The sequence below is a fragment of the Anolis sagrei genome, chromosome 11 (assembly GCF_037176765.1).
Source record: "Anolis sagrei isolate rAnoSag1 chromosome 11, rAnoSag1.mat, whole genome shotgun sequence".
In the NCBI taxonomy this organism is placed as follows: Eukaryota; Metazoa; Chordata; class Lepidosauria; order Squamata; family Dactyloidae; genus Anolis; species Anolis sagrei.
The window spans coordinates 27480514-27493040 of record NC_090031.1 but is presented as its reverse complement, the minus strand read 5'-3'; the positions used below and the strand labels follow the sequence as shown (position 1 = coordinate 27493040).

General features: G+C 44.7%; 1 protein-coding gene across 1 annotated transcript; it reads right to left on the bottom strand.

Annotated features, from left to right (window-relative positions):
* Positions 1–3128: 3128 nt before the first annotated feature.
* CRK (CRK proto-oncogene, adaptor protein) lies at positions 3129–10987 on the bottom strand. The gene is made up of 3 exons (XM_060756932.2): positions 10660–10987; positions 5537–6099; positions 3129–4330 (listed from the first exon to the last, which is right to left on the bottom strand). The coding sequence occupies exons 1-3, from the start codon at positions 10874–10876 to the stop codon at positions 4193–4195; spliced, it is 918 nt and encodes a 305-aa protein (XP_060612915.2). The 5' UTR covers positions 10877–10987; the 3' UTR covers positions 3129–4192.
* Between the last annotated feature and the right edge of the window lie 1540 nt (positions 10988–12527).

The following is a 12527-nucleotide window of genomic DNA, read 5'->3' as shown; positions in this document are numbered from 1 at the left end:
AGTATTATGTATTACTATATTTTACTATACCATTATATTGTAATATTATTAGTAATATTACATGTAATACAAAATATATAATTATATTAGTAGTAATATTATATTTTATTATATTTATTTGGGGAGAAAGGTGGTGTAGAAATAAAATTATATTAATTAATTAATAATATATAATAATTATATATTTTGGCCTAATAATATATTAGTATTATATTGTATTATATATATTTGAGGAGAAAGGTGGTGTAGAAATAAAATTATATTAATTAATAATAATAATAATAATTGTAAACCTCTTTGAGTCCCTATGGAGCGAAAGGCAGGGTAGAAACACAATTATTATTATTAATAGTCATAATGTTATTACAAGCCTCCTTGAGTTACTATGGGAGGAAACGCAAGGTAGAAATAAAATTTTTGTCATTGTCGTCGTCATTGTAAATCTCCTCGATGCTCTATGGGGAGAAAGGATTGGCTTTAGCACAGGTTAATCACTAGCTGCAGTAAATCTTGCCAACCAAAAGGTTGACAGTTCGAAGCTGGGTGAGGGTGAGCTCCTGACCTTCAGCCCAGCTCCCCGTCCACCTAGCCTTCCCACAGAAATTAGATTCCTGTTCACATTTTGGAGGAAAGTGAAGACCTGGTTGTTTGAGCAGGCATTTGAATAGGCAGTGTAACTAATATAGAAATATGGAACATTTGGATGATGAGATTGGATCTTGATTTTAACTATGAGATGAGATGTTATGATGGTTATTGATTGTTATAATGTTATTCTTTTAACTGTTTTTATCATGTTTAAGTATTGTATTTGCTTTGTTAACCGCTCTGAGTCGCCCTGAGGGTTGAGAAGAGCGGTATACAAATATAGTAAATAAATAAATAAATAAACATGAGTAGAGGGATTGGAACTGCATTAAGCGGTGATGTAAAATACATTGACATTGGCGTTTCAGAGGAAAATTTACAAAGAAAGCAAGGACATAGAGCAACAGCACCACCCTGTGGCCAGAACTGAACACAGCCTTCAAAGATACCGAATGATGAGAAAAAAGCCTATATATACCCCTATCTGTTGTCTGTCTTGTCATTGCCTAATCGGCATTGAATGGACTGAGTCCATTGTCGAGTCTCCTTCGGGGTGAGAAAGGCATTATATAAGTACTGTAAATAAAGGTAGAGTGGAAATACACTTGTTATGCTGACAATGATGAGTCTCCCTGAGTCGTTATGGGCAGAAAAGGAGGGTGGAAATAAATAATGTTACTGTAAGGAAAGACGGAAAACATTTGGATTCCAAAAGGGTTGGCCTTGGGTCAGGATGAGATGGTGGACGGGAGAGAAAAAGTATCTCCATGAAACCCGTATTGCCCACTCCTGAGATATAATCCTAGAGCTGGAAGAGACCCTCAAGAGCCATCCAGTCCAACCCTCTGCCATGCAAGAAGGCACAGTAAAAGCACTCCTAATAGATAGCCTCTGTGGAAAAGCCTCCAGAGAATCTTTTCAGTCGAATCTCTTTATTTGCCATTTGAACCCATTGCTCCCTTGTGCCCTGGTCTCTAGAGCAGCACAAAGTCAGTTTTCCCCCTCTTCCTCCTCAATGGGACAACCTTTGAAATCTTGAAACATGGCTCTCATGTTCTCTCTTTACCTTCTCTTCTCCCAGCTAAACATCTCCCAGGAGAAAAGGAGGAAGGGAAAAAAAGGAAGAGAAGGATGGAAGGAAGGGAAGGAGGGAGGGAAGGGAGGAGGAAAGAGAGAAGGAAGGAAAGACAAAAGAAAAGGAATGAAGGAGAAATAGAGAGGGAAGAAGGAAGGAAAGAGGGAAGGATGAAAGGTTGGAAGGGGAGAGAGCAAGAGAGGGAGGGAAGGAAGGAGAGAAGGAAGGAAGGAAAAGATGGAAGGGTGGAAGGGAATGGAGGGAGAGAGAAAAGAAAGGAAAGAAAAGAGAAGGAAGGGAGGGAAGGAGGGAGGGAGAAAGGGTGGGAAGGGAGAAAGACGACAAGACACAAGGGGAGAAAGGAAGGAAGAGAAGGATGGAAAGAAGGAAGTGTGGAGGGAGGGAAGAAAGGAAAGACGAAAGAGAAGGGAGGAAGGAGCGAAGAACGGAAGGATGAAAGAATGGGAACGTGGGAGGAAGAAGGAAGTAAAGACAAAAGGAAGAAAGGGAGGGGGAGAGAAGGAGGGAAAGAAAGAAGTATGTAAGGAAATGGAGGAAAGAAAGAAGAAAGGAAAGACAAAAGAGAAGGGAGGAAGGAACGAGGGAAGGAAGGATGAAAGAATGGGAGGAAAGGAGGGAGAAAGAGGGCAGGAAGGAAGAAGGAAGGAAAGACAAAAGGGGAGGAAGAGAAGGATGGAAAGAAAGAAGTGTGGAAGGGAATGGAGGGAGGAGGGAGGAAAAAGAAAGGAAAGACAAAAGAGAAGGGAGGAAGAGAGAGAGAGAGGGAAGGAGGGAGGAAAGGGAAGGAAGGATGAAAGGGTTGAAGGGAGGGAAGGAGGAAGGAAAGAGAGAAGGAAGGAAGAAAGGAAGGAAGGAAGAAAGGAAGGAAGGATAGGATGGTGAAAGAAGGCCTGAGAAAAGAGCCTTCTCAAGTCCCTATGGGGAAAAAAGTGGTGTGGAAATAAAATTATGATTATTATTGTCATTAATTATAATAATGCTAATAATTTTATTGTAAGCCTTCTTGAGTCCCTATGGGGAAAAACCAGGGTTGAAATAAATTATTATAATAGTTTCAATTCCTTAGCTTCCCTAACAAAACATCCCCTTGTGGTGCTCAAACCCATTCTTTGCCATTCCAGGAAGGGAAGGAGGGAACTGGGGATGAATTTAATTCTATTTTAAGTTGTATTGATTTTGGGTTGTTGTGTGTTTTCTGGGCTGTCTGGCCATGTTCCAGAAGCATTCTCTCCTGATTTTTTGTCTGCATCTATGGCAAGCATCCTCAGAGGTTGTGAAGTCTGTTGGATTGCCTACCATAGATGTAGGCGAAACGTCAGGAGAGAATGCTTCTGGAACATGGGCAAACAGCCTGGAAAACTCTCAACAGCCCAGTGATTCTGGCCCTGAAAGCTTTCGACAATGTATTGATATTATCCTGAGAGAAAAAGCGGGATACAAATAATAATAGTAATAATAATGTTTATTTTTTAATATTGTTAATATTTAATGCTGTTTTCATGTGTGTATACTTTTAGGTTTTGGAACTGGCTTTATTTGGAGCTGCTTTGGTCTCTTTTTGGGGGAGATCAAAGCAGGATACAAACAATAACAACGGAAGGTATCAAAATGTTCAATCCTTGCTGATCCTCGAATGCCTCAAAACCAGCCCGGAAGCGTTTGGAGTCTTTCCATTATTAGTTTATTAAAAAATAAGATCTTTCCGAATCCATTTCTTGAAGGCGTTACAGATGGAAAGAGGTCTGTCCCAAATAGCAGGGAGGGGGAAGCGGGACCACATTTCCACGGAAGGGGGGGATTCGGATACATTGTGAACCCAAACTGACATCAAGAGTCCCATAGAGACGTGCTACAAGGACCAAGACAAGGCCCAGAGAGGATTATATTTTGTCAGAGGTGGATATACGAAAGCCGTACTCCCATTGCTGAGGGGAGTACCGAAGGAGAGGGTTAGAAGCTCTGGAGTGTAATGGGTTCCAAGCCGGGCCCATAACCCCCTTCCTGCTAAAAGGGACAGAAAGGCAACGGAGATCGGTCTACGGAGGGAGGCCCAGAGTCCCACTCATATGTTATAGGTATTAAGAGCTATATCTCTGAAGGTAATGCGGCTACTTGCTATCGTTCTTGTTCCGGAGGCGAAGGTCGGTGGGTCGGTCAGGGCCCCCCTCTTTTCTGCATTTGGCCTCGGCACATTCAAAGGGTCGTGGTTCCGCCCAAGGGAAGCCCGCCGTTGACTCGCTCTACAAGGAGTCGTGGCTTGGAAGGGACAAGGCAGAGCCAGACTCAAAAGCGGGGGACTGGGCAGCGGCCGGCGGGGCTCCCCTCCCCTCCGTCGTACCCTCCTTGAATTGCGGGGTCCCAGGCCCACCAAGATTGGGGTTATTGCGGGAACGAGGCCTGCATCTTCTGACAGTCTCTCTCTCCTTGATGGCGTCCGTCGCAGGGTGTGTTGCCCGTCCGAAACGGAGGAGGAGGAGGAGGCTCAATGGAGCCCGGCTTGGACCAAGCTCAACTGAAGTCCTCCTCGGGGTTCTGCTGGTCGAGGAGCCGGACGTGTGTGAAGGGGAAGTGGCCCCGCCGGGCCCCGCACTCGCCTTCCCACTGGCCGCTCATGTTGATCTTGGTCACCTTGACCAGCTCCCCCACCTGTGGGGTGAGAAAGGGACACCCACCATTAGAGCGGCCCCACTATCACAGGATCTGAGAGTGGTCCTCCAGTCTGACCCCTACTTCTGCCATTCGGGACATCACCGATCCCTTCCGACAGAGGGCCATCCAGCCCCTGCTTAATACTAATAACAGAATCATACAGCTGGAAGAGACCCCCAAAGATGGGCCTGTAGTCCACCCTCCTTTTGCCATTAAGGACACAACCCAATCCCTCCTCACAGAGGGCCATCCAACCCCTGCTTAATAATAACAGTAATAATAATAATAATAATAATAATAATAATAATAGAATCCTAGAGCTGAAAGAGACCCCCAAAGACAGTCATGCAGTCCACCCTTTTGCCATTAAGGACACCATCCAATCCCTCCTGACAGAGGGCCATCCAGCCCCTGCTTAATAATAGTAATAATAATAATAACAATAACAATAATAATAATAATAGAATCCTAGAGCTGGAAGAGACCCCCAAAGACAGGCCTACAGTCCACCTCCCTTCTGCCATTAAGGACACCATCCGATCCCTCCTGACAGAGGGCCATCCACCTGCTTAATAATAATAATAATAATAATAATAACCCTAATAGAATCCTAGAGTTGGAAAAGAACCCAAAGATTGTCCACCCTCTAGTCCACCCTCTTTCTGACATTAAGGACACCACCTAATCCTTCTTGACAGAAGGCCATCTAGCCCCTAACTAATAATAATATTAATAATAATAATGATAATGATGATAATAATTGAATCCTAGAGCTGGAAGACACACCCAAAGATGGGCCTCTAGTACAACCTCCGCTTTTGCCATTGAGAAGGACACCATCCGATCCCTCCTGACAGGAGGCCATTCAGCCCCTGTGTTGTAATAATAATAATAAGAAGAACAACAATAATAGTAATAATAGAATTCTAGAGTTGCAAGGGCCATTCAGTAAGACTCCCTTCTGTCACTAAGCCCCTTTGGGGAGAGAGAGTGGTATATAAATAAATTATCATTATTATTATTATTATTATTATTATTATTATTGAGGAATAATAATAATAGACAGACTAAAAGGGCCAGTCATTCGTTGTGGTCATTATCATAATATAGACTCAGAGTTGGAAGAGAGCACAAGGGCCATTCCATGAAAATTGAGATAATCATCAACATAAGGAACGATAGACCTGGAAGAGACCAAAGTACCTCCAAAGCCAGGGCTGTCTTGTCATAGGCGTTGGGGACCCGCTTCTGGATCACCCGGGCGAAAATGGGGCCGTTCTGGAGGTTGGGGAGCGGGGTGTTGACGACGCTGGGCTGGGCGTACGGACCGGGCTCCATCCCTCCCAGAGGCGGCAATGGCGGCTGCATCTGTGGGGCCGGGCCGCCCTCCGGGGCCCCACCTACGATGGGGTGAGGGGCCGGGCGGCACTTCTCCACATAGGGCACCGGAATCATGCCTCGCCGGCCCTCGCCGTCCTCCGCATTCCACCACTGCTCCTCGGGCTTCTCCCGGATCCGCAGGATGTCCCCCTTCTTGAAGGGCAGGTCTTCCTCGTCGTTGCCCTGAAAGTCAAAGAGGGCACGAACGAACTCCGCTTCCTCCTCGGCTCTCGGCTGCTGCAGGTCTCCGCTCCCGCGGTGCTTGGCCTTGGAGACCGGCTCGATCAGGGTGGTAGTGTCCAGGTAGTGGATCTTGTAGAACTCCAGCAGAGACGGCAAGGAGTCAAACTCCTGGTCCCCAATCCGGAATCGGGAAGGGTTCAGGCCTAGGAGAGGGAAGAAGCAGGAAAAGAGACAGAAAGGCGGCGTGTTAGTCTAGGAAGCAGGAAGGGGCTTATTATTATTAATAATAATAATACAATAATAAGGAAGACAGAAAAAAACAAAGTATGGATTGTCGATGTTGCAATCCCAGGGCGACAGCAACTGGAAAAGCTGATATGACATGAGGACTGAAAGATCAAACTGCAAACTCTGGCACAAGCCAGTCAAGGGGGTCCCAGTGGTGATTGGCACACCAGGTGTAGTGCCTCAAGACCTGCACTTAAAAACAATAGAGCTGACAAGATCACCATCTGTCAACTGCAAAAGGCCACCCTACTCGGACATGCACACATTATTTGCCGATACATCACACAGTCCTAGACACTTGAGAAGTGTTCGACTTCTTGGATCTTGTTTATCAATCTTGTTGTGTATCTAATAATAATAGGTAAAGGTTTTCTGCTGACATTAAGTACAGTCATGTCCAACTCTGGGGTGCTAACCTCCATTTTTAAGCTGAAGAGCCGGCATTGTCCGCAGACACCTCCAAGGTCATGTGGCTGGCATGACTGCATGGAGCTTTGTTAACACCACCAGCAACAATAATAATATTGTATTACCCGCCTCTCTATGTGGCTTGAGGCGGGGTTCACCATCATTAAAACAAGAGATAGAACACAACTAAACCACATACAACTAGATACACAGAGCTACTGTGGGTGCCTCCAGGACAAACGCGTTTTCATCAACCTACTCTTTGGGAGAAAACAGTTTCCTGTCTGCATTCTGTCAATTCCATAAAACTGAAGCTGCATAAGCCGGGATAATGCAATGACGTATAGATACAGAACATACACACGCAAGCAGAAAGGTTTGAATGGCGCGACAGGGATAGAATCATAGAATCCTAGATTTGGAAAGGACCCCAAGTTTCTAAAGCCCACCCAGGTCAACTTCCTTCTGCCAGGCAAGAAGATAGAATTACTATATTATTTGTATCCATTATTATTATGTAAGTATTATTATCACACTCACAGAGTTGAAAGGGATTTCAAAAGCCCACCCAGTCCAACCCACTTCTGCCAGGAAGGAAGATAGAATTACTACATTATTATTATTATTATTATTATTATTATTAGGTAGACTCAAGAGTTGGAAGGGGCTTCTAAAGAGCATACAGTCGAACCTCCTTCTGTCAAACAGGAAGACAGAATTGCTATATTATTATTATTATTATTATTATTATTATTATTATGCAATTATTATCATACTCAGAGTTGGAAGGGACGTCTAACGGCCACTCAGTCCAACCCCCTTCTATCTACAGGAAGATAGAATTATATTATGGTTATTATTATTCAATAATTATCAGACTCAAAAGTTGAGGCTATCCAGTCCATCCCCCTTTGGCCAGGAAGGAAGACAGAATTACTATATTATTATTATTAACATCATCATCATCATTTATTCTGTTATGACACATATGATCCAACCCCCTTCTGCCGAATAGGAGAAAAGAATTAACTATTCTGTTATGATGCATATGATCCTGGGATAATGGTGACCAGAGCCCTAGAGCTGTAAGTGACCCCCAAGGCCACCTAGTCCCACCTCCTTCTGCCAGAACGGCAGAATTACTATATGACAATGATGATGATTAGAAAGACTCAAGTTAGAATGTACTTCTAAAGGCCACCCAGTCCTCCTCCCTTCTGCCAGGAGAGAAAATAGAATTACTATATTATTATTATGCAATTATTATTATGCTTCCAGAGAGTTAGAAGGGACTTCCAAAGGCCACCCAGTCCAACCCTCTTCTCCCAGGAAGGAAGACAGCATTACATTATTATTACTATTATTATTACTATTAGACTCAAGAGTTGGAAGTGGCTTCTAAAGGCCAACCAGTCCCAGCCCCTTCTGCCAAGTGGGAAGATAGAATTAACTATCCCATTATGATGCAAATATGATCATAGGATTATGATTATCAGACTCCTAGAGCACTCCCCCCCCCCCGCCAGAAAGGAAGATGGAATGACTAAAGTATTATTATTACTATTAGACTCACAGAGTTGGAAGGGACTTCTAAAGGCCACCAAGTCCAACCTTCTGCCAGGAGGGAAGACAGAATTACTATATTATAATTACTATTATTGTTGTTATGCAATTATTATCAGAGTTGGAAGGCACTTCTAAAGGCCACCCAGTCCAACCTTTGTCTGCCAGGAAGTTACATCATTATTATTATTATTATTATTATTATTATTATTATTATTATTACTCATAGAGTTGGAAGGGGCTTCTAAAGGCCACCCAGTCCTCCTCCCTTCTGCCAGGAGAGAAAATAGAATTACTATATTATTATTATGCAATTATTATTATGCTTCCAGAGAGTTAGAAGGGACTTCCAAAGGCCACCCAGTCCAACCCTCTTCTCCCAGGAAGGAAGACAGCATTACATTATTATTACTATTATTATTACTATTAGACTCAAGAGTTGGAAGTGGCTTCTAAAGGCCAACCAGTCCCAGCCCCTTCTGCCAAGTGGGAAGATAGAATTAACTATCCCATTATGATGCAAATATGATCATAGGATTATGATTATCAGACTCCTAGAGCACTCCCCCCCCCCCCGCCAGAAAGGAAGATGGAATGACTAAAGTATTATTATTACTATTAGACTCACAGAGTTGGAAGGGACTTCTAAAGGCCACCAAGTCCAACCTTCTGCCAGGAGGGAAGACAGAATTACTATATTATAATTACTATTATTGTTGTTATGCAATTATTATCAGAGTTGGAAGGCACTTCTAAAGGCCACCCAGTCCAACCTTTGTCTGCCAGGAAGTTACATCATCATCATTATTATTATTATTATTATTATTATTATTATTATTATTACTCATAGAGTTGGAAGGGGCTTCTAAAGGCCACCCAGTCCCACGCCTTTCTGCCAAGCAGAATAGAATTAACGATCCCATTATGATGCAAACATGATCATGGGATTGTGATTATGAAGTGACCCCAAAGGCCACCTAGTCCCACTCTTTCTGCCAGGAAGGAAGATAGAATTAGTATATTACTATATTATTATTATCAATCATCCTCACTATCAAATTTAAGGGTTGGAAGGAGCTTCTAAAGACCACCCAGTCACACCCCCTTCTGCCAAATGGGTAGATATAATTAACTATACCATTATGTGGCCGGCATGACTGCATGGAGCGCCATTACCTTCCCCCTATTGATCTACTCACATTTGCATGTATTTGAACTGCTAGGCTGGCATAAGCTGGGGCTGTCAGTGGAAGCTCACACCATTCCCCAGAATCGAACCTGTAACCTTTTGATCAACAAGCTCAGCAGCTCAGCGCTTTAACCCACTGTGCCACCGGGGGCTCTAATTATTAGCATATTATTATTAGCATAGTACAATATCAGTATTATATAATACTATATTGTACTATACCATTAAATTGTAATATAATTAGCAATAGTACATGTCATATAAATATATATAATCATAATATAATGTTATTATATTGTATGTAGTACAATATATTGTTCTATACCATTATACTGTAATATAATTAGTAATATTACATATAATATAAAAGATATTATTAGTTATTATATTAGGTTCTTGTAGGTTTTTTCGGGCTATAGGGCCATGTTCTAGAGGCATTTCTCCTGACGTTTCGCCTGCATCTATGGCAAGCATCCCCAGAAGTAGTGAGGTCTGTTGGAAATAGGAAAATGGGTTTATATATCTGTGGAATGACTGGGGTGGGGCAAAGAGCTCTTCTCTGCTGGAGCTAGGTGTGAATGTTTCAACTGACCACCTTCATTAGCATTTGAAGGCCTGGCTGAGCCTGGGAAAATCTTTTGTTGAGAGGTGTTAAGATGTGCCTGGTTGTTTCCTCTCTGCTGTTTTGCTGTTGTAATTTTAGAGCTGAAGCTCTCTCTTGCCCCACCCCAGTCATTCCACAGATATATAAACCCATTTTCCTATTTCCAACAGACCTCACTACCTCTGAGGATGCTTGCCATAGATGCAGGCGAAACGTCAGGAGAAATGCCTCTAGAACATGGCCCTATAGCCGGAAAAAACCTACAAGAACCTAGTGATTCCAGCCATGAAAGCCTTCGACAATACAGTTACTATATTTTATTACATTATAATATTATATGTATATACAATATATTATATTACAGGCTTCTAAAGGCCACCCAGTCCCTTCGGCCAAGCAGGATAGAATTAACTATCCCATGCTGATAGAAATATGATTCTGGGATGATGGTGACCAGAGCCCTGGAGCCGGAAGTGACCCCCAAGGCCACCTAGTCCCGCCCCCTTCTGCCAGGAAGCAGACTATATCACTATGTTATTATTATTATGCTCAGATTAAGAGTTGCAGGGACTTCCAGAAGCCACCCACCCCGCCCGCCCGTGCCAGGAAGGAGTACGGGGTGAGGACAAGGCTGCCACCCGCGAGAAGCAGGCCTAGGCAGGAGGCGCCCATTCCCGCAGGGCAGGGGGCGTGGCGAGGGGCGTGGCTCACCCGGAGGCCCGCCCCCTCCGGCTTGGCTGTTGACGATGTAGTGGGAGACGCGGGAGCTCTCGGAGACGGAGAGGACGAAGTCGCCCGGGATGGTGCCGGAGTCGCGGACGAGGAAGGTGCCGTGGCGCTGTCCCTGGAGCAGCGCCACCGCCTCCGCCCGGCTCAGCCGCCCCCAGTACCACCCGCCCTGGTCCTCCGCGTCGAACTGCCCCGCCATGGCCGGACGCGGGCGGGAACACGGCAGGCCCCTCGCCTCCGCGCTTCGCCTCAGCCGCCCAAGATGGCGGCCGCCGCGCCTCGCCGCCCGGAAGTGACGCGCGCGAGGAGGGCGGCGCCTCGTCCGGGGAAAGGGGCGGGGCTGAGCCAACGCCGCGCCTGCGCAGAAGCAGGGGGCGGGGACGCTGAGGCGAGCATTCTGAGTTCGAGGCCGGCCACAGGGGAAAAAAAAAACTACAAACACAAAAAAGAGAAAGCATAATTAATTATAATAATTATACTTATTATTATTATTATATTATATAATAATAATAATTACCAGTAAGGTAATGCTCAAGATCCTGCAAGGAAGACTCCAGCAATACATGGAGCGAGAGTTGCCAGACGTTCAAGCTGGGTTTAGAAAAGGCAGAAGAACGAGAGACCAGATTGCCAATATCCGCTGGAGAAAGGAGAAAGGCAGGGAGTTTCAGAAAAACATCTACTTCTGCTTCATTGACTATTCTAAAGCCTTTGACTGTGTGGATCATAATAAACTGTGGCAAGTGCTTGGTGAGATGGGCATCCCAAGCCACCTTGTCTCTCTCCTGAGGAATCTGTACAAGGACCAAGTAGCAACAGTCAGAACTGACCACGGAACAACAGACTGGTTCAAGATTGGGAAAGGCGTACGGCAAGGCTTGCATCCTCTCACCCAACCTTTTTAATTTGTATGCAGAACACATCATGCGAGGATGTGCGGGGCTTGAGGAATGCAAGGCTGGGGTGAAAATTGCTGGAACAAACATTAACAACCTCAGATATGCAGATGACACCACTCTGATGACCGAAAGCGAGGAGGAGCTGAGGAGCCTTCTAATCAAGGTGAAAGAAGAAAGCGCAAAAGCCGGGTTGCAGCTAAACGTCAAAAAAACCAAGATTATGGCAGCAAGAATGATTGACAACTGGGAAATAGAGGGAGAAACCGTGGAGGCCGTGACAGACTTTGTATTTCTAGGTGCAAAGATTACTGCAGATGCAGACTGTGGCCAGGAAATCAGAAGAGGCTTACTTCTTGGGAGGAGAGCAATGTCCAGTCTCGATAAAATAGTGAAGAGTAGAGATATCAGACTGGCAACAAAGATCCACCTAGTCAAAGCCATGGTATTCCCTGTAGTCACCTACGGATGTGAGAGCTGGACCTTAGGGAAGGCTGAGCGAAGGAAGATCGATGCTTTTGAGCTGTGGTGTTGGAGGAAAGTTCTGAGAGTGCCTTGGACTGCGAGAAGATCCAACCAGTCCATCCTCCAGGAAATAAAGCCCGACTGCTCACTGGAGGGAAAGATACTAGAGACAAAGTTGAAGTACTTTGGCCACATCATGAGGAGACAGGAAAGCCTAGAGAAGACAATTATGCTGGGGAAAGTGGAAGGCAAAAGGAAGAGGGGCCGACCAAGGGCAAGATGGATGGATGGCATCCTTGAAGTGACTGGACTGACCTTGAGGGAGCTGGGGGTGGTAACGGCTGACAGGGAGCTCTGGCGTGGGCTGGTACATGAGGTCACGAAGAGTCGGAGATGACTGAACGAATGAAGAACAACAACAACATTATTATTATAAAAATAACAGGTCATAGCACCGTTAAAGACACATACTTATGATATACAGTACAG

Coding starts and splice junctions, on each gene's coding strand:
- CRK (XM_060756932.2), bottom strand. CDS start 10,876: ATGGCGGGGCAGTTCGACGCGGAGGACCAGGGCGGGTGGTACTGGGGG. Junction 6,100..10,659: donor CGGAGGGGGCGGGCCTCCGG/GTGAGCCACGCC, acceptor TCCCTCTCCTAG/GCCTGAACCCTTCCCGATTC. Junction 4,331..5,536: donor AGACAGCCCTGGCTTTGGAG/GTACTTTGGTCT, acceptor CTCACCCCACAG/GTGGGGGAGCTGGTCAAGGT.